This window comes from Hyla sarda, chromosome 11, assembly GCF_029499605.1.
Source record: "Hyla sarda isolate aHylSar1 chromosome 11, aHylSar1.hap1, whole genome shotgun sequence".
In the NCBI taxonomy this organism is placed as follows: domain Eukaryota; kingdom Metazoa; phylum Chordata; class Amphibia; order Anura; family Hylidae; genus Hyla; species Hyla sarda.
Window position 1 is genome coordinate 53,306,139 of NC_079199.1, and position 20,730 is coordinate 53,326,868.

Consider the following 20,730-nt stretch of genomic DNA (forward strand, 5'->3'; position numbering starts at 1 on the left):
TCTTCTGCACCAGCATGAAAACATGATGTGCCGGGCAACTGTTTGACCCAGGCCAGAGCATTCCAGAGGGTGAGTCAGGGATGTGGCTGCCATACCTGTCCTAAACACTGCGTGTTGTGTCTGTATAGAGATGGCGGGAAGTGTGTCTGCAGTCATAACATGTCCTCGGTAATGGCAGGCTTCTTGTTGTACACATTTACATCCCTGCAGTGTCAGAGATTGCAAGATACACAGAATAACTAATGTCCCTTAATTTTTAGAGTACCCTTCAGATCACTCAAAAAAACAAAACTGTTATATGTTGCTCAGTATCTCATCCTGATCATGTACATGTACTTTGTGTCTATGACCTACATTTCTCTCAGAATTAGTTTTATTTCTGAAGTACCTTAATTTTGTCCACCAGAAGCAGGGGGGCAGGTACTCACTGTGATAACCACGACTCCTCCTCCTCCCCCTCCCTCACCTCAGTCCAGTGCCTCCAGCTGTTCCAAAACTACAACTCCCAGCATGCCCACACATCATTTGTTCTTTGGCTTTTTCTGTATGAATTACTGGTTTTATTGCCTTACAACATATCAAATTATTGGTTTTGCATGCCTTACAACATATCAAAAGTTTTTATATCTGACAGTGCCCATTTAAGTGATGGTCGACAAATGCAGGACTTTGGCTCTGATCATCATTCTCTTATGTATGGATAGATTTCCTTCACTTCATTTAAAAATGCCATTTGGAGAGGTGGCACCTAACCTTAAATGCTATTCAGGAACTGTAACATCTGGTTGATGGCACCTTCTCAATAGCAATACCATAACCAGAATATCCAGAGATTAAATTCACAGCAGTTTACTGACCCAACTATGTGCAGGAGGTTTTGGCTACTTTGTGGATATTTTCTATGCAGAATTTTACCATTATGTTAATTTCAAGTGGATTTCTTTTCTTTTTAGCATCTGCTTTTATTCTGCAGTGAAATCTGCAGCTTTTTTTCTTCCATGTGGAATGAGACAAACACTTGCACCTTAAAGGGGGTTTCAAAGAAAGAGTCCCAGGAAATCCCCTTTTAAGGGTAGGGTCACACATACTGCTTCTGCAGCATATTTCACACTGTAGTAAAATACGCTGCGGATATGCTACCGGACTACAGCCCTGCATGTGCAATCTAGCCTCCAAACATTACTGCACATTAGTGTGATCTGCAGCGTGAAATACACTGTGGATGCGGGAAGTGTAACCCTACCCGAATAAAAAATATGTAGTAGCCCACCTCTCTACCAAGTGTGTGTGCTTCACTATCCTGGTGTCGTCTTATGTCGTAGAGTGTTTTAGCTACACCTTTGATTCCATATGGCAAAAGAGAATATGTAAGGAAGAATGAGGACGGAAGGGGAGAGAGTATGTCCATAGCGGTATCTGCATGAGAATTCTCACTGTGTTTGAACTTGCTTATGGAGGGGCTTCTCTCTGTGAACAACTCCCTCCTAAAGGGAATCTGTCAGCTGTATTTGCTTGTAAGAGCTGCAGATACTTAAAGGAGTAGTCCAGTGGTGATTCAGTGGTGAGCAACTTATCCCCTATCCTAAGGATAGGGGATAATTTGCTGATCGCGGGGGTCCGACCGCTGGGGCCCCCTGCGATCTCCTGTACGGAGCCCCGACAGCCCGCGGGAAGGGGGCGTGTCGACCTCCGCACGAGGCGGCGGCCGACACGCCCCCTCAATACAACTCTATGGCAGAGCCGAAGCGCTGCCTTCGGCAATCTCCGGCTCTGCCATAGAGATGTATTGAGGGGGCGTGTCGGCCGCCGCCTTGTGCGGGGGTCGACACCCGCTATCTCGGCGGAGAGCCGGGGCCCCATACAGAGAGATCGCAGGGGGCCCCAGCGGTCGGACCCCCGCGATCTCAAACTTATCCCCTATCCTTAGGATAGGGGATAAGTTTTTCACCACTGGACTACCCCTTTAAATAATTTGTAAGGTTGAGAAAAAGTCGAGTCCAAGTCAAGTTAAACCTAAAACCTTACTGTTTTGATCCACAGGAAGACAAAAAACACCCATGAGGCTGATGCCAATTCCTTCCCGACTCCAATATGGCAATCAGAATAATCCTTGGATTAACAATCTATCCAAACAGTTCTAGTATCCATGTCCTGAAATTTTAAAATTTTTCCAGAAAAACATCCAGACTAGAGATGAGCAAAATGACAGTAATTCGCTTCGTCACAAACCTCGCAGCTCGGCAGTTGCTGACTTTTTCCTGCATAAATGAGTTCAGCTTTCCGGTGCTCCGGTGGCTGGAGAAGGTGGATACAGTCCTAGGAAAGAGTCTCCAGCCACCGGAGCACCTGAAAGCTGAACTCATTTATGCAGGATAAAGTCAGTAACGGCCGAGCTGCAATGTTTGTGAGGAATCGAACTACTGTAACTTCGCTCATACCTAATCCAGGCCGCCTCGAATAGTTTATGGAGTCACCATGACTGATGTACAGGGCTTTGTAAAGAGACACTTTCAATAATGATTCCTGCTCAGAAGGACTAGATTCGGCCATGAATTGCATGGTCCCTATTCATCTAAATGGGTGCCATGTTTTACGACTAACACCTCTCCTCAATACCAGCAGATAGATGGGTCTCCTCCAGGTGTTCGGAGAAATGTTTTTGTCAGACACTTTATGCAGAATCATCGTAAACATATTTTGGCCTCTGCTTTGCTCATAGTTTCGGACTAATGAATACATTTTGTCAGTGATATGTTTGTACAAGTTTTTCCAGTCATAACATAACGGCAGCCATTCCTATGAAGTAAACACATGTCACCATGTGCAGCGTACAGTGTCTTCTAGTGACAGCGTAGGCCTTTCTGGAATCCATTGGATCTAATTGATCAGTAAAAGTGAGGCATCATTTCCTAATTATTTCTAGTGTAACAATGTATGGTCCTTTTAAGAGCCCACTTCCCTCTTTTAGCAGGACATCATTGTATTGTATGGATCCTACACACAAAGGCTGAATGTTTGGTTAGGGCAAAGCCCCTTTCCTCCCCTCTTCCTTCCTGTCTCATCACATTATTGTCCTATGTAGTAATGCTGTCTGATGCAGATGGGGGGGGGGGGGGGGGGAGCGTTGTGAGATTTTGCAGCGAATGTGGCACATCTGCATCTATGATTGTGTTCAGCCTAGTCAAAACTGTAGTTTACCGACATCCCTGATAATACAGATAACACTATCCATACTGCAATCTTGTTTGCTCACCCCTGAATTCCTAGTTAATGGTTTGGGCAAGAGGTGGGGTGTACCCTGAGATTCATGTTTTTGTGCAGAGAGTTTGGTTATAAAGAGAAGCGCCTCTCTGGAGGTCCTGTCCTGTGGTGCATTAGGGCGGGGTTATACAGAGCACATCCGCAGCGTATTTCGCGCTGCGGATGCACAGACGGCAGTCACAGGGACTGCAGAGCGAGCTCCTGGATGCAGTCTGGTAGCTCGGTGTGTCCGATTGTAGTGGCACTTGGATGACGACAATGAAAAACAAAAAATACTTGGACCCTTAGCCCAAAAGGCATGCCAGAGAAGGGGCTCTGTGCCCTGGCGGCAAGCGGGGCTCTGTGCCCTGACGGCAAGCGGGCCCTGTGCCCTGGCGACAAGTGCCCCGGCTCACACAGCAGGCTAACAAGCCTGGAGCCTGCACAGAGCCCTGCTTGTCCTGCCCACACTTCCTGTACTTTGTCCCAGCCAAGATACACAAGCAATAGCTGCAGATACAAGACATATTTTTTTTTTTATACTTTTATTACAAATCTACATATATTATCTACATTATATAAAAAGGGGAGAATTTATTTAAAAGTTTACTCCGCTTTCGCGGTATATAAAGGTTGCAGATTTGAACTTGGGTCACAAAATAGTTTTACTTTTTTTTACTATTTTTAACTCCTTTAAAGTAACAAGTGGGGTGGTTTAGGTTTGGGAAGGGGCGTGGCATCCACGGACTGACAGTTATATTAATTTATACCAGAGATTGCGTGAATTAATGTGCAAAGCTCAATAGGTGACATACATTTTTTTTTTTTCTAGCTGACAGACAACAGACAGATGCACCAAATTTATCATGATGCTCTTAAAGGAGTAGTCCAGTGGTGACCTAGTGGTGAAAAACGTATCCCCTATCCTAAGGATAGGTGATAAGTTTGAGATCGCGGGGGGTCCGACCGCTGGGGCCCCCTGCGATCTCCACGCTGGGGCGTGTCGACCTCCGCACGAAGCGGCGGCCGACACGCCCCCTCAATACAACTCTATGGCAGAGCCGAAGCGCTGCCTTCGGCAATCTCTGGCTCTGCCATAGAGATGTATTGAGGGGGCGTGTCGGCCGCCGCTTCGTGCGGGGGTCGACACCCGCTATCTGGCTGGAGCGCCTGGCCCCCGTACAGAGAGATTGCAGGGGGCCCCAGTGGTCGGACCCCCCGCAATCTCAAACTTATCCCCTATCCTTAGGATAGGGGATACATTTTTCACCACTGGACTACCCCTTTAATGAACGCCTCTTAATGAAATTAGCGATTTTATCATTGTGGAGCACTTTTTGGATTAAGAACACACTTGAAATGCAAGTTAGTAAATGCCCCACATAGTGTATTAGAAAGTTTCTTTGGATACTTGGTGATGCTGCTGACTGTAGTTTTGTACAGTGGTCCCTCAAGTTACAATATTAATTGGTTCCAGGACGACCATTGCTTGTTGAGACCATTGTATGTTGAGGCCATAACTCTATGGAAACCTGGTAATTTGTTCTGAAGCCACCAAAATGTCATCCAAAAATAGGAAAATGTGAGAATTAAAGAAAAAAAATAAGTAGATAACTAATATAGATAAAGCAAATCCTTACATATAAAAGTAAGAAAGATCTGCTGGAAGCTGTAATCACGGTCTGTCAGTGTTTCCCAACCAGGGTGTCTCCAGCTGTTGCAAAACTACAACTCCCAGCATGCCCGGACAGCCTTCGGCTGTCCGGGCATGCTGGGAGCTGTAGTTTTGCAACAGCTGGAGGCACCCTGGTTGGGAAATGCTGGTCTATGTAGAGGACTGGAGCTTCTTCAGGGTTTTGTACAGAATACACAATGTCCTAAAAAAGTAACATGGCGCCGCCCTCACCTGGTGTTCAAAGGAGCAGGTAACCCTGGCACAGGTAAATAGTACAGAACATGTAGTACCTCCCTGTACTGTAGGGGGCACTACCAGTAAAATGTCCATTCTGATTGGTCAGTTCTTCTGGGTATTGACACTAGAGATGAGCGAACTTACAGTAAATTTGATTCGTCACGAACTTCTCGGCTCGGCAGTTGATGACTTATCCTTATAAATTAGTTCAGCCTCCAGGTGCTCCGGTGGGCTGGAAAAGGTGGATACAGTCCTAGGAAAGAGTCTCCTAGGACTGTTTCCACCTTTTCCAGCCCACCGGAGCACCTGAAACTGAACTAATTTCTGCAGGAAAAGTCATCAACTGCCGAGCCGAGAAGTTCGTGACGAATCGAATTTACTGTAAGTTCGCTCATCTCTAATTGACACATTTCACAGATCTGGACTGTCTGTAGTATTGTATGTTGAGTCTGGTTTCAAGTTACAATGGTCCAGAAAAGATCATTGTATGTTGAAACTATTGTATGTTGAGGCCATTGTAAGTTGAGGGATCACTGTACGTTTGTATTTATTACTATCCTAAAGTATTCCACCCTATCTGCTCCATTAGTTTCAGTTGTCCTCTAAGATACAGGTCCTGTATATACTATTCTAGTTCCCTTGTCTGTGATGTCACGCTTCCAGGTCATCCAGTTTTGTCCACCTCTTTGCCCTCTTGTTCTGGCAGCCAGGGGGGCACATCACACAGCAGAGCTCGCAGCGCTTGTTGCCTAATTAGGTGAAGCCTCATCCCCCCCCCCCCCCCCCCCGTATCATCGAGCTGTCACATCCCGGGCCTGCTCAGTGTCCTCATTGCTCCTTATCAGCCTTCATAGCCACGCCATCCATTAGATACCAGTTGCAGTCTGAACGCTCACCTGCACAGATCTCGCCGCTGAGATCTGCTGCTCATTGCTTTCCCCTAAATGATCTCCCTTTATCTATGGACTTCCACATGAGGAATCTCTTCACCATGATCCTGCAGGGCCTTATAAATAAGTCTAAGGACAAGACGCTACCACAGGAAAAGACTGGAGCTAAAGCTTCTACTAAGAAAAAGGACAAGGCGCTCCTAAAAAAGGTAGTAGAGCCACAGAATGGTGGATGAGTCTTCTTTATACGGATGTAGCAGAGCTGAGGTTGTAGTAATGTTTGGACGCGCAGCTCCGTTATCTAATCATCAGTCTTCATCTGCTTATATGTAACACATAATTATATCTGTAACAAGAAAAGCTGAGTGAGTCACCAAATCGGCTCCCACAGGGTTTGCCACCTAGTTTTTACAGGATTGTGAATGGAATGCCAGGCATGTCTGGGAAGGTGTATCTGCCATTCAGACCTTATGGAAAGCTGCATAGAAGTTGTTAGAACACAAAGTACTGATGGAAACTTCTGCCTGTAGTATCCTATTTAGATTTGTCTGACAAGTGCAGTTGTTTTTTGTTAGATCTGCATCGTTCACAGTTTACTTTTGTTTACTTATGTGTATTTTCGTCTCTTCTTCCATATGTCAGGAGAACATATGGACACATCACATAGATATAAGCAGTACGTCCATGAACGTTTCTCTGCGGCGTCTGAATGAGAACCTGTGATATTTTCTCATTTTATACTGGTGTGGCTTCATTGGGTTTATATTTACGATTTACTTTGTCGTGTTTATTTTTTACAATAGGGGGCATATGTCTCTTGAAAACAATAGATTTGTTTTATCTATGATTAATTCTAAAGGGTGGTCTGCCAGGTTCTGCCGAGGTGTCTTGTTATGACATATATTTACCGATATGATCACTATGGAGACTTGATATGTTGTGGTGGTTTATGTTCTGTCAGGGAATAGCATGGACTAAAAACAAACACAGCAACTTCAAATCTAGAGTTTTTAACCAATTAAACAAAATGAAACTATCAACTAAAACAGCCCCAAAAAAATTAAAATTTTTGAGTATATATTATAATTTGTTTCTGAATAGAAGTAATTTAGATTTTTTTTTTTTTTTTTTATTGTATTTTTTTTTTTTTTTTTTTGAAGAGATGGCATGACTTGTATTGGACTGTATAATAGACAATTAGTCTGATGGGTTTTTGTTTCTCTATTTTTTAGTCAAATTTTATTTTGCCATGAAAAGAATTGTGAAAAATACTACACTAAGTTTAATTCGGCAGCCATGAAGCTTTATGCACATGTAGTGAAAGTGCTTGCCTGTTGTTTTTACGGCAGATTACTGAATCATGCATGTGGGGGAGTTTTTACACAGCTAATCCACAAGCAGCTTTCTTTTTATAGGACTGATACTATTATTTTCAGAATTGATTAGTTGGCCAATAATTTCTTACTTGTTACAGTCATTTAGATGCTGTTGTCTACTTTGCCAGCGCCATCTAAATGGTTAATGGCTGACCATGCAGATTGCCCTGTGGCAGCCCCCCAATTGTTTTAATAGCCGGGTGCCGTTTGGTATTGAAAAGGCTTTACTCCCGATCTCTCTCCATACTGTCTTAACAGCCCCATGATAAGTCATGGGTTGTTAAGGGGTCTTCCAGCCTGTAAATTCAGTGAGGGCGGGTAGGTAGACCAGCTAATCGATAATGAAAACCATTGTCAACTATTTTCATTAACTGAGGAATAGGAGAAAATATTACCGGGAATCTGGCACAGTCCACCAAACAGATAAAGCGAAGTATCCTTAAAGTAATTTTTATTAGCCACACATGACGCGTTTCGGAGCATAGGAGCTCCTCCTTCAGATAAAATGGCAGTATTATCAATCTACCTATAATTTTTGGTTGGTTCAGCCCTTTTTTATTTTTTATTTTTTTAAATTTTTTTTCTCCCCACATGCAATGCAGATTTGTTGCAAAATGTCCCTAATGATTTCAATGGGTCACAGTCAAGATCCCAAATAAAGTCTGCAAGCAAAATGCTGTTGTGAAATCTGCTGTGAGTTACCAGCAATTCTATAACTGCTGATTTGAAAACAAAAAAGATTGTTTTTTTTTTTTTTTTTGTTTTTTTTTTTACAAATTTCCCCCAGCAAAATCTGTAATGTCAAGTTCACATGATTTGGTGCAGGTTTTTTTTTTTTTCCAGATTTTCCTGTTAATACAGATTTGTGCCTTGTACCTTTTTTATGCTTATGTGCTGGATTATCAGACAGAAGTAGAAATGAATATGACATAAGTGCAGAGATCCTGTAGATCGTGCAGTTTTTTTATTGAAGAGTACGAAAGGGAAAATCTATGTAAATAAAGAAAGCCTTGTTCTGTTGGGTGACACGTGAGAAGTCGTGCTCTCCTGTGACCTAGTTTTGGAGTCCAAAATTGTGTTTGCACAGTCAGACAAACACGGAAATGAACCCGAAGGGGATGTGACTGCGGACATGCCAGTATAGTAGCACCGTACATTACTCTGTATCTGCATATACATTTGCTTTACTGTGAGCCTCACCAGACTTTTTAGGGCTGTTCATAAACTGCAGCAAAATCCACAACTTTTCTGCAATGTTTTATAATACGATTCCTGCTACTTCCATATGATGTCACCATTTAGTGATCCCAGCCCTCTAGTCATGGTTGGGAAATGGGTTTGATAAAATAGAAATCCAAAGTTTGATAACTACTGGATTTGTGTGAAATGCACGTATAAAAGATACAGATCCTCTGTACTGACTGGGTGGAAAGGAGGAGAAAAAACAATGGGGCGCTCCCTGTGTGGTATTTTATGGAAAAGTGAAAATGAAAATACCCGCCACCAGCACCTAAGGTGGCGTACTGACCTTGAGTCGATAGTACACAATGGTGGTGAGAAGGAATGGCGACAGTCTGCTCTCACCCCTTATTATTCCGTCCTCCCGAGGGGGACGGACAAGAATGCAAAGTAGGAGGAGTAAAAATGGGGGGTATTTTGAGAGCGCTACTGTCAGATGGCGATAGTTGAAGTCAAGAAACGGTATGAGCCAGCACTTATGCAGGACTAACTTTTATTGAAAAAAGTCAAGAAGTAAAAACAGGACAACGCGTTTCGGCGCTCGCTGGCGCCTTCCTCAGGTCCACAAACCTAAATTTGTGTAGTCCTAGCCGGAGTTCCTGCGGGCGGGCTCGAGCCCGCCCGCAGGAACTCCGGCTAGGACTACACAAATTTATGATTGTGGACCTGAGAAAGGCACCAGCGAGCGCCGAAACGCGTTGTCCTGTTTTTACTTCTTGACTTCTTTTTTCAATACGTTAGTCCTGCATAAGTGCTGGCTCATACAGTTTCTTGACATCAACTATCGCCATCTGACAGTAGCGCTCTCAAAATGCCCCCCATTTTTACTCCTCCTACTCTGTACTGACTGGGGTCTTCTATGACATTTCTGGCCAGTTTTGCTCACTCGTTCCTTCAAATGGCCATAATATTACCAATTTAGAGGCCCCCAATGTTGTGAAAATAACATTTATTTGACCCCTAAGCCTTAAGCGGAAAACTCTCTACACTTCTGCTCAGGGGAATGCACATGCAATGCATGTACCCATAGACTTTGTTCTCAAAGGACTGATATGCTGCTGTTGTGGATTTTCCCTTCTAACTTCAATAGAAAAGTCAATCTGCAGTAGGGCTGTACGATATATCTCAATTGCAATTGAATCGCGATAATTGCAGATTGCGATATAGCGATTCTGCCCTTCCCAAAATTTAGCAATTATTTAGTTACTACTTTGAGGATAAACAGTGAGACTCACGCCGGGGGGGGGGGGGGGGGGGGGGGGTCGGGCTGGGCAGGGCAGCAGCAAGGGGGCAGACTTTCAGGTGAAACACTGGAGCCGCTAATCCTGGCTCTGGTCCTGGCAGCAGCTGTATGCTTGGCCTCCGGCGTGAGCCTCGCTGTCTCTCCTCCCAGCAGTGCCTAGCGCTGGGAGGAGGTGACTTAACTGCTGGAGACCGTTTATATACGGTGCGGTTGGTGTATGTAGCAAGCTCAAGAGCTAAGCTCTCTTCTTGCTGAGTAATGCCGAACATTACCAATCCAGCATTAACCCTTTAAACGCCGCAATCAAAGTTGTTTGCGGCATCTGAAATGCTGAAAACACATGCCGGTAGCTCAGTGGAGCTGATCGGGACACCGGCGGGATCAGCTGACTCAGCTGACTGCCTCTGGCTCGTTCCATCAGCGATCCAATAATGCAGACAGCCTTAGCAGCCTGTAGTTATGGAGCGCCGATAACACTGATCAGTAGTGCTGTAGGCTTCTTAGGCACAGCACTTATCAGTGCCTGCAATCACAAGATTGCAAGTAATAGCCCCCAATATATCTCCAGCTGTTGCAAAACTACAACACCCAGAATGCCCTGACAGCCTTTGGCTGTACGGGCATGCTGGGAGTTGTAGTATTGCAACAACTGGAGACACACTGAAAACACTTTCCTAAAAAACTGGAAAAAAAAATTGTGAATAAGCCCCTCCCCTAATAACTTTGAACCCACCCTTCTTTTTTCCCTATAAAATAATGTGGTATCGCCGTGTGCACAAATCTCTGAAATGTGGAGGAGAAATTAGCCTAATTTCCCCCCAATTTATATCCAATCCTCTCCATTTTATATTCGGTCAATAAACATGAAATTGGGTGGGGGCTATATGAAATAAGGATATTGAACATGAAATGGGGGGGGGGGGGGGGCGCGCCTTGTTTCACCATTAGTTTATTAGATCACAATTGACTATTGAAATCGCAATAAATACGTCCATAATCGCAATCGCACATCTTTCCCTTATCGTGCAGCCTTAGTCTGCAGCATTTCAGTTCTGTTTTGAACAAAGGGGTACTCCAGAGGGGGGGGGGGGGAATTCAAATCAACTGGTGCCAGAAAGTTAAACGGATTTGTAAATTACTTCTATGAAAAAATCTTTCCAGTACTTATCAGCTCCTGTACGCTATAGTGGTAGTTATGAAGTTAAACAATTACATTGACGTTATACAAGGTGCTCAACCAAAAGTGCAGTTGTGCACCTACGTTGGAGTGGAGGACCTGCACCTATGGATCACAATATAATTTCACTACTGTGGTTAATGTAAACAATGACATTAGCTATACCTCAAAACTGATGTAAAATTGAGACATTAGCCAGTATATCCTTATATGAAGGACACACTTGAGCCCGCACACCACGCCAAGGTTTCTCAAATGGTGCGGGACCTATCAACTAACCTACCTGGCCAGATAAATAAAGCCAGGAACCAAATTACGGTAGCCATAGGTCCGACTTGCAGATTGCTCCTCAGTCACCTCCAGTGTGGCCTGGGCACACATACAATGGGAGGGAGGAGACAAGCTACAAGCCCCACCCTGGTTGGTTCATTTATAGCAGGCCTCACAGGTGAAACCCTAATGCTACCCAGCAAGATAAAAGGGTGCATTGGTATAAGCCTTAAGCAAAGACATGTCGGCTTATATTTGCATGAACATGGTTATAGCAGGAAAACTCAACCCCAAGTTCAGTTGTGCACCTTTGCTGGGGCAGAGTTGTGAAGTTCTTTCCAGTCTGACCACTGTGCTCTCTGCTGCCACTTCTGTCCACATTAGGAGCTGTCTGGGGTAGGAGAGGTTTGCGATGTGTATTTGCTCCTGCTCTGTACAGTTACTGACATGAACAGAGGTGTCAGCAGAGAGCACTGTGGCCAGACTGGAAAGAACTTCACAACTTCCTCTGTTGCGTACAGCAGCTGATAAGTACTGGAAAGATTAAGATGTTTTTCATATAAGTAACTTACAAATCTGTTAAATTTTCTGGCTCTAGTTGGTTTGAAAACATTTTTTGTTCCTCTGCAGTTCCCATTTTAAAGAAAGACCACCTCACACTTGATACGTGGTCTCAGGAGGCAGGGCATGATGCAGGCTTTCTTTTTTTCATGCCGGGCCCCATTATGCAGACCACTAGGCTAACTAGACTGTCACCCATAAAGTTTTCCTTTTAGTATTTAGGCTTTATTTACATCACATTTGGATTGTTAGGTAGCTGTAAGTGTTAAATGTAGTCATACAGTGACAGATGATGGTCACTGAACTGTATTTATCAAATGTGTTCACCCAAAGGCAGTGTAGCCTTACTAATGTATTCGGAAATATAGTAAGTAGCGATTTTGTAATGGGTTGACATTATAATAGTTCCCTTGAGTAACAAGTGTCCTCCTTCGGCCCTGTATCATCAGCCCTGTCCTGCTGCCAGTAGATGTTGATGGCAGCCTGTAGTCTGGAGAGTTCCATTTACAGCCTGTATTCTGCAGACACATTCATGTTTTTTTGTTATTCTAAAGATCCTGATTCTAAAAAGTGATGTTTCCTGTTCTAATAAAGTTTTGAGGATTTACTTTTTGTAATACATGAACCTTATTATTCAGCATAAAAAATAAAATAAAATCATTTTAGGGAATCCATAATCTGTTGAACTGAGCATTGTGGGAAGTTGTTTCCTAACCAGCTGCATTGTTGTTCATCTGTTGACAGTCCTGACTGGAGATTTATGTAACCAGTGTTTTGTCTCTTTTTCTTTCAGACTATATTAACAGTGTTTCTTAGCAACAATGAACAAATATTAACCGAAGTCCCGATAACTCCCGAGACAACGTGCCGAGATGTGGTGGAGTTCTGCAAAGAGCCTGGAGAAGGCGCGTGCCACCTAGCAGAAGTGTGGCGTGGCAATGGTGGGTCACCTATATACAATGATTCTGCTTTGTTTAAAATTACAGAAGGGGGTGACATACTGTTAGGATAGTTAGTATAATTTTATTAAGGCACTTCTGTTGCCTGGTTTCTGGGGTGGGCAGGGGGTTATGTAATGTTACGGAATATCTTTTCCTTATGCTAGAACATCCTCAGGTGGCAATGAAGAGTACTGTACCTCCTATCTGTGTATCTTTCCACTTGTGTTGACAAGAGACAAGGCTGGCCTTTCCTATAGATCACTATTAAAATAAGTTATTTGGGTTCTGCCAGTGAACGGTGACATATTGTTTACATCCAGATGCTGATCTGTGATCCTTGATCTGTTTTCTCACAGCCGACAGTTTGTTACAAGTTTATTGGGACTATAGACTATTCTCTCTAGGTAAAGTCATTTCCCCAGCTCTGATAGTTTGTTTCAATGTATCAGTGAAAGAGAGAATTCTCCAGAAGTCCAATGGAACTACTTTAGGACTTCTAATGATTACCAAGGGCATTGCACATGGCTTCTCTCACACAAACCTTACTCGGATGATAATAAAACATATGGTTGGTACACTTTATCTTCTTGCCAGGATAAACACAAGATATGGATAGTAAACCCTTGCATATTATAAGCCACACACACCTTGCACCGCTTCTTTTTTTACCTAGATGTACTAAGGAGTGTCTGTTTTTAAGACCAGTATAATGTAAAAGTGTATTCACATATACTCTACAGCCAAATATCAATTCCATTCATAATCTAAATAGTAGTTTTACAGCAAGCACATGATTTTCTAGTCCTAATTAGATCAATGGGACAGTCATAGACATACTGCACCAGTAGAAGGGCATGTAAGATTCTGCAGCTGGGCACCTGAACCAGCAGGAAGGTGTGAGGTGAAAAACACAGAGCCAGCAGAAAGGTCCTTGAGCTAGACCCTGAACTGGTATAAAGTCGTAAGGTATTGCTGCCTGGCTCTAAAGCAGCATGGAAACCTTAGATCCTACAGTAGGGAGATGTGAGATCCTTCAGTCAGATCCAATAATAGCAGGAAGATGTAAAATCCAAGAGGTAGACACTGAAGCATGGGCAAGAGGTCAGTCTGCTATCAGGCATTAAAGTAGCAGGGAGATGTCAGATCCTGTAACCAGACACTGAATGACACTGGTGACTTGGAATCCTGTAGCCAGACACTGAACTAGCAGAGAAACATGAGCTCTTGCAGCCATACACCGGACCAGCAGGGAAACATGAGCTCTTGCAGCCAGACACCGGACCAGCAGGGAAACATGAGCTCTTGCAGCCATACACCGGACCAGCAGGGAAACATGAGCTCTTGCAGCCATACACCGGACCAGTAGGGAAACATGAGCTCTTGCAGCCAGCATGGAAACATGAGATCCTGCAGCCAGACACTGAACCAGCATGGAAACATGAGATCTTGCAGCCAGACACCGGACCAGCAGGGAAACATGAGCTCTTGCAGCCAGCATGGAAACATGAGATCCTGCAGCCAGACACTGAACCAGCATGGAAACATGAGATCCTGCAGCCAGACACTGAACCAGCAGGGAAACATGAGATCCTGCAGCTAGACACCGGACCAGCAGGGAAACATGAGATCCTGCAGCCAGACACTGAACCAGCATGGAAACATGAGCTCTTGCAACCAGACACTGAACCAGCATGGAAACATGAGCTCTTGCAGCCAGACACTGAACCAGCAGGGAAACATGAGCTCTTGCAGCCAGACACTGAACTAGCAGGGAAATGGGAGGTTTTACAGCTAGACACTCAGCCAGCTGGAAGATGTGAGATCCTACATCCAGACACTGAACCAGAAGGATTTTGAGATCCTACAGACAGATACTAAACAAGCAGTGAGGCCATGCATCAGACCTGTCAATCAGAATTCTAGGTATTCAAAATAGCATTAGAAAATCCGAAAACCCTTTTATGTAGTGACTTTAACTGGAGTTGTCTTGTTTAGTGCATTATTTGTCATAGACTTGGCTTCTGTTGTCTTCCCCATTAATCACTGTTGAATAATTTTTCTGTTCCAAATAACAATTTGGATGAATAATGTCTAATAATTCATGTAAAATAAGGGACGTGTTATCTAACATGATTGCATGGGCCGGCGCTGTGCGGCCCCTCGTCTCCCCCTCCCTTCCTCTGGAGGCATTTAATGCTTTTTAGAGTTTGTCAGTGCTGCGGGCTCCATCTTCCAGATGTTTGCTGCTGAAATGCATTAGTGCATACGTCGCTTCAGACCACACGAGCTGCTTCCTGACAGAACCTTTATAACATCATAAACGCACCCGGGTTGACTCATGTATTTTTCGGGCTTTTCTTCCCCCCTTTGCCGTCCTGATGACTCATTCTGGTAATGGTTTTTGAACCTAATAAATATGGTCTCCGGCTTTGTTGCTCATCACGCCCAGACAGCTGTTAATGTTAGCGATAAGCAGAGACAGCCAAGGACGCTGAAGACATTCAGTTTACACTGGACTCCATTTTTGTATTATTAATGCAGCAAGGTTAGAGGAGGAGATGTTCCTGTGTTCAGTCTTCCTCCTCCTTACTACGTGCAGAACTCCTTTACCAACGAATTAAAGAAAAGCTTTTGATCATCTGGCCTGTGTTATCTCTTATGTTCTGTGCAACAAGTGGAGAAATTATATGAAACATTCTTTAGGTTTTAGATCATAGTTTTACAATAGAAACATGACAAGAACTAGATGAAAATAAAAAACCATAGCAGAAAGGACGCAGATTTTTTTCAGCAAATGGTAAATGCAGCGTTTGAGTTAACGGTATAAATTCACTATACCCATAGAATGCATAGTTAAGGTTATGGCCATCCTTGCTCTTCGTCCCTCCAATTCAGTGTCGGTTCTGAATTCCGAAGTGTTTGATAAGAAATTCGGCCATCTTGACAGAAGTGAAAAAATATTTTATTTAAAAGGATTTTTTCAAGATTAAAAAGTATCATTTATTCACACTTGTGGGGGTCTAACTGCTGGGAACCCCGCTGATTAAGAAAAGGGGGGTCTTGTGTCCCCTGTGTGACTAGAGTGGTGGTTGAGTGTGCACTACCTTCCTATGCTATAGGACTTCTGAAGATAAGAGGGGGACCAGACTGAATGGTAAGAATGGATGTTAAAGGATTTCAAGACATGTCTGTGAACGTGACTGTTTAAGAAAAAACAAGGTATTTTATGAAAAATGACAACTTCTACAACTATTTTAAGACCATTTTTCTTATTCTTTAGAACGAGCTTTACCCTTTGATCATCTGATGTTCGAGCACTTGCAGAAATGGGGTCCTCGGAGGGAAGAAGTGAAGTTCTTTCTACGCCATGAGGAATTCCCAGTGGAAAGCAATGAACAGGGTAGGTGTCCTCTATTTCATTATTATTGAGCTACTGTGCTTTTCAGAATCTACCTAAAGTTTGAGGAGTTTATCTCTTAAAGGAGTTATCCCAAGATTTAAAGTTATCCCCTAGATGGGAGGCAATTAGCTGATCAATAAGGGTTTGATAACAGTCATGAGATCAGCGGTCCCTTATTCCCTGATGTAATGACCAAGTAGTGTCCATTCTTGGCTGGTGCTGAATTCACTTATGAAGGGACAGTGTTCATAGTTGGCTACTAGAGATGAGCGAACTTACAGTAAATTCGATTTGTCACGAACTTCTCAGCTCGGCAGTTGATGACTTTTCCTGCATAAATTAGTTCAGCTTTTCGGTGCTCCGGTGGGCTGCAAAAGGTGGATACAGTCCTAGGAGACTCTTTCCTAGGACTGTATCCACCTTTTCCAGCCCACTGGAGCACCTGAAGGCTGAACTAATTTATGCAGGAAAAGTCAGCAACCGCCGAGCCGAGAAGTTCGTGACGAATCGAATTTACTGCAAGTTCGCTCATCTCTATTGGCTATCTTCAGAAGTCCCATAGCAAGGGAATGGAATGTTGTATAAACATGTGCAATCGGGGTGGGGTGGGGGGGGGGATAGGCTTGTGTCTGAATCGACTACTTATCTCCTATCTTGTGTACAGGGGATACATTTTAATATGGGAAGGACCCATTTAACTAGTGGTGGCACATAGAGGCATGTGTATCCGATAACGATGCCAGTCATGCTTCTGAGATCCAATAGTTTAGAAGAGTCAGGGGCCATGTTTTTCTAATTCTCCTACAAACCCAAACCTTGCCGTGTTCTGTTTTTGACCAGTGACACAAGTGATTTCTCTTCGTGATTCCTGGCATGCTCCTCTGTTGGTGCCATGCTTGTTATTTTATAAACTTATCTTGTGACCAATGGTGAATTTATGCCCTGAATTTATGGAAAGCTGGCTTCTCTCCAGTTAGTAAGAGTAGTAGCTCTGCCTGCGTGGTAATGCCCCAAAGCAGGAATGCAGTCTTTTGTAGTAGTTTCTCACCTGGCGGGCTGCCAATACACTTTAATCATCATACTGTTAACACTTGATGTATAGCAGAACCCTTCCCCAGGTCACCGTACACTGGGTGCAACATTTGTAACGTATGTTGAGCCGGGTAGGAAGATAATCTGTTTATACTGGCAGGTTTATGTATTTGTGTATTGAAACACTTCCTTATGTAAACTCCACATAGTCAGGTGCAATGGAAAAAAACAGATGTAATAAAGGACGACTCCTCTAGCGATGGGAAATGTATAGTTCCCCTTCTAAAGAATTCTTTACAGTAAGAGTGAATAAAATGGTGCAATCCAAAGTATTGGTGCAAAAGTGTTGCAATCCCCTGTTCAGTCAAATGATAACATCTGGGATGCCTGCGGCTGTCTTTTTAAGGGAGCCTAAGAGCTTATTACATACAACTGTACTATGGAGTTCATTGTATAAACCAGTGTTCTCTAGGCTGTGTCTCACTAGCTGGTGCAAAACTACAAATCCCATCATGCACTGACGTTTGAAACTCTACACTGGCTATTTACAGGTGTGTTTCCGCTACTGAACGTCATGGGGTTTTGAGTAGCCATGTTTACAATTTGCAGGAGGAGCAGGAGGAAAAAACTGAACCTTTTTGAAGGCGCTGATCGCAATCCAGACCATTAAACACAAATGTGTCAGAGAAAAGTGCCAAAGGCACTATGTTTATTGACAGACTTCCAATAACGCGTTTCGGAGGGTGTCTCCTCCTTCATCAGATTGGCATCGCCAATCTGATGAAGGAGGGGACACCCTCTGAAACGCGTTATTGGAAATCTGTCAATAAACCTAGTGCCTTTGGCACTTTTCTCTGACACATTTGTGTTCAATGGTCTGGATTGCGATCAGCACCTTCAAACGGTTCCTTTTTTTCCCCCTGCTCCTTCTGCAATTATATGGGAGAAGATTCTAGCCTCTACCATTGGACCCTGGGCCTTGCAGTTCACTTCCTCTTCTATTCCAGTACCCTAAAAGGGTGATATGCCTGTTTTTACATCTATCTGGTGAGCACCAAATTTAGAGTCTACGCCACCCTGTCCTGGTTGGGACCTTGGTGCCTGGGATAATACACGAGGCGCTGTCCTCTCTCTCTCCTCTATTTATTTTTTATTTTTTCCCCCCTCTTCCTCCACATGTTTCCGATTTGGGCTGGTTCACATTTCCATAGACAATGTGGTGACTGCAACTTCTCTAGAGCCACTTACAGCCATATTTACTTACTACAGTGAGTAACAATCAGCAGTGAGAGCATTAAACTGATGGGAGTTATATTTTTGGCAACAGCTGAAGAGCCAAAGGCTGGGAAACCTATAGCAGTAAACTCCCAGCATCACAGCCATAACATGGAAAGTCACCAAACACAACATGGAGAAAATCAAAATTGTGAATGATACCCATTTATTTGGCGAGTTTCTGAGTTTCCTTATTTATTTGAAGGTGAAGTGCTCCTTTAATAAAAAAAAGAATCTATCACATTTTGTTTTAAAAGAAATAAAAAAATCTTGCAGTTTTCAACTCCTAAATCAAATGTTTTAATTTCCTTTTTAGCTGCACGTCAAGCTCCTAATCAGAGGAATGGGCTCACCGGAGAGAAACGTCTCGAGAATGGGGTATGGAAACTTATTATTACATTGTTTTATATAACATGAATCCCACTTGGTAATTGCTGCTTAAAGTGGTTATTTGATCTTATAACATTGTAGTTTGTGGGGAAGGTGTGGTTAAAAAATAATAATAAGTGATACTCTCCTACCCCAGTCCCCTGCATTTTTTCACTGTTCCAGTGCCTTCTGTGGGGCATTGGGGTAGATGAGTACCACTCCCATCAAAAGTTTTGATACCAGATAAACCCTTTTTATATAACTGAATTTGTGACATATTTTCACCATAATGTCATGTTTTTGTTTTTTGAGGATCTTAAATGGGGTGCTGGGGCAGTGCGGAAATAGAAAAAATATATACTTGGCCATGCTCCCTCAGTGGTCACCTTCAGCTCCGTCCTGTTCCGCAGTCTGGATAGGAAACCTGTAATCTGTTCTGTGTCCATTCAACTGCATGCCCTGACAGCCACTACTGTAAATGTTATCGATATCTAATCCATAAAAGATCCATACTGTAGCCATAGAACACTTATCCCCTTTTCGCAGGATAGGGGATAAGTGCCTGATCGTGGGCGTTCTACCGCTATGACCCCACGCAATCTCCTGTATGGGGCCACAGCTCTACCTATGCAAGAGGCGTCTTTTTGCCGCTTAACTTTTTGTTTCTTCCACGTTTTTGGACGGGTAATGTAAATACCGCCGCGATCACAACTCCTGCAAAGTCATTCCGTTTTGTGGTTTATTTCCTATGAGCCTTATTTCTGTGACTGGACTTTGTTGACTTGAGTCGTCCTTTGTTGTCTCTTGGCTTCTTATGGTTTAGAATATTTGCTTTGGTGGTTAGAATCTGTAAGAAAAATATTTTTACTGTGATAACTTTTATTGCATTTTGGTGTTTGGTTAGGGCTCTTACAAATATGGCTTTTGTGGTGTTTGTCATATTCCCTACAAACTCCTCCTGTTTTTTTATTTTTTTAATTGTAATATTTGCACATATATTTTGTGCTGTATGTTTTACAAATTTGTTGCGGATTTTGCGGATGTTGACTCCTATTGCCATAAAATCTGCAGCAAAATCTGCACTAAAATCTAAACTATTTGATGCTGAGTTGGCTTTTCATATTTTCCTTTAGGCTTATGGGGTTTTGCTGCAAACAGTTTTTACTGGAATTATGCAGTATATGTCCATATCCATAGAGTGCAAAAAGGAACACAAAATGAAACCAGAAAAAGTGTAAAGTATCGAAGAGCAAATGAATGTGGTAAAGTTGTATATTCTCTGCATCTTGCCAGTGCTGCCTCCACTGTAAGGTGTAAGCAATGACTTGGTCTCTAGTTGTACCTGCATTTATAAAGGTGTTGCGCTATAGCTGGTAGATTTGAGGGTATGTGCACTTACAGGAGTTTCATATCTCTCTGTAAGCACGTGCACGGAGCATTGCATTGGCCTGCTGCTTTCAGCTGTACCTACTTCTGAGCCAGTGGTCACGTGTATATTGTGGGTTTACATTGGCAGTGCCACTACTTAAATTGTGGAATCGGTGCCAAATGGAAAATTAAAGAATAATTAGTTGCACAACTTCATATACTATGTGCTTTTTACTCCATGGATAGAAAGTGATAAACACCTTACATAACTATTCCTTCAAATTATGCCCATGTCGTTCTCTGCATGGTGTGCTGCCAGTCTGATATGGCATTAGATTGTTCTGCAGACAGGTAATTATAACAATGCATGTTGGTACCTGCCGCACGTCGACCACATGTGAAGGAAGAAAACACACATCCCCTTTGTTTAGGGGCTT

General features: G+C 43.2%; 1 protein-coding gene across 7 annotated transcripts in view; it reads left to right on the forward strand.

Annotated features, from left to right (window-relative positions):
* PPP1R13B (protein phosphatase 1 regulatory subunit 13B) overlaps positions 1 to 20,730 on the forward strand; it is a 95,548-nt gene that overhangs the window by 24,202 nt on the left and 50,616 nt on the right. For 2 of the 7 annotated variants that reach the window (XM_056544974.1, XM_056544975.1), the window contains exons 1-4: positions 6,104 to 6,251; positions 12,702 to 12,849; positions 16,130 to 16,249; positions 18,873 to 18,934. In XM_056544974.1, coding sequence (XP_056400949.1) covers positions 6,114 to 6,251; positions 12,702 to 12,849; positions 16,130 to 16,249; positions 18,873 to 18,934 — 468 coding nt within the window. In that variant the 5' untranslated portion in view covers positions 6,104 to 6,113. Of the gene's footprint in view, positions 1 to 6,102; positions 6,252 to 12,701; positions 12,850 to 16,129; positions 16,250 to 18,872; positions 18,935 to 20,730 lie in introns of those variants that run through there. The other 5 variants (XM_056544979.1, XM_056544980.1, XM_056544976.1 and 2 more) reach the window with 4 other exon arrangements.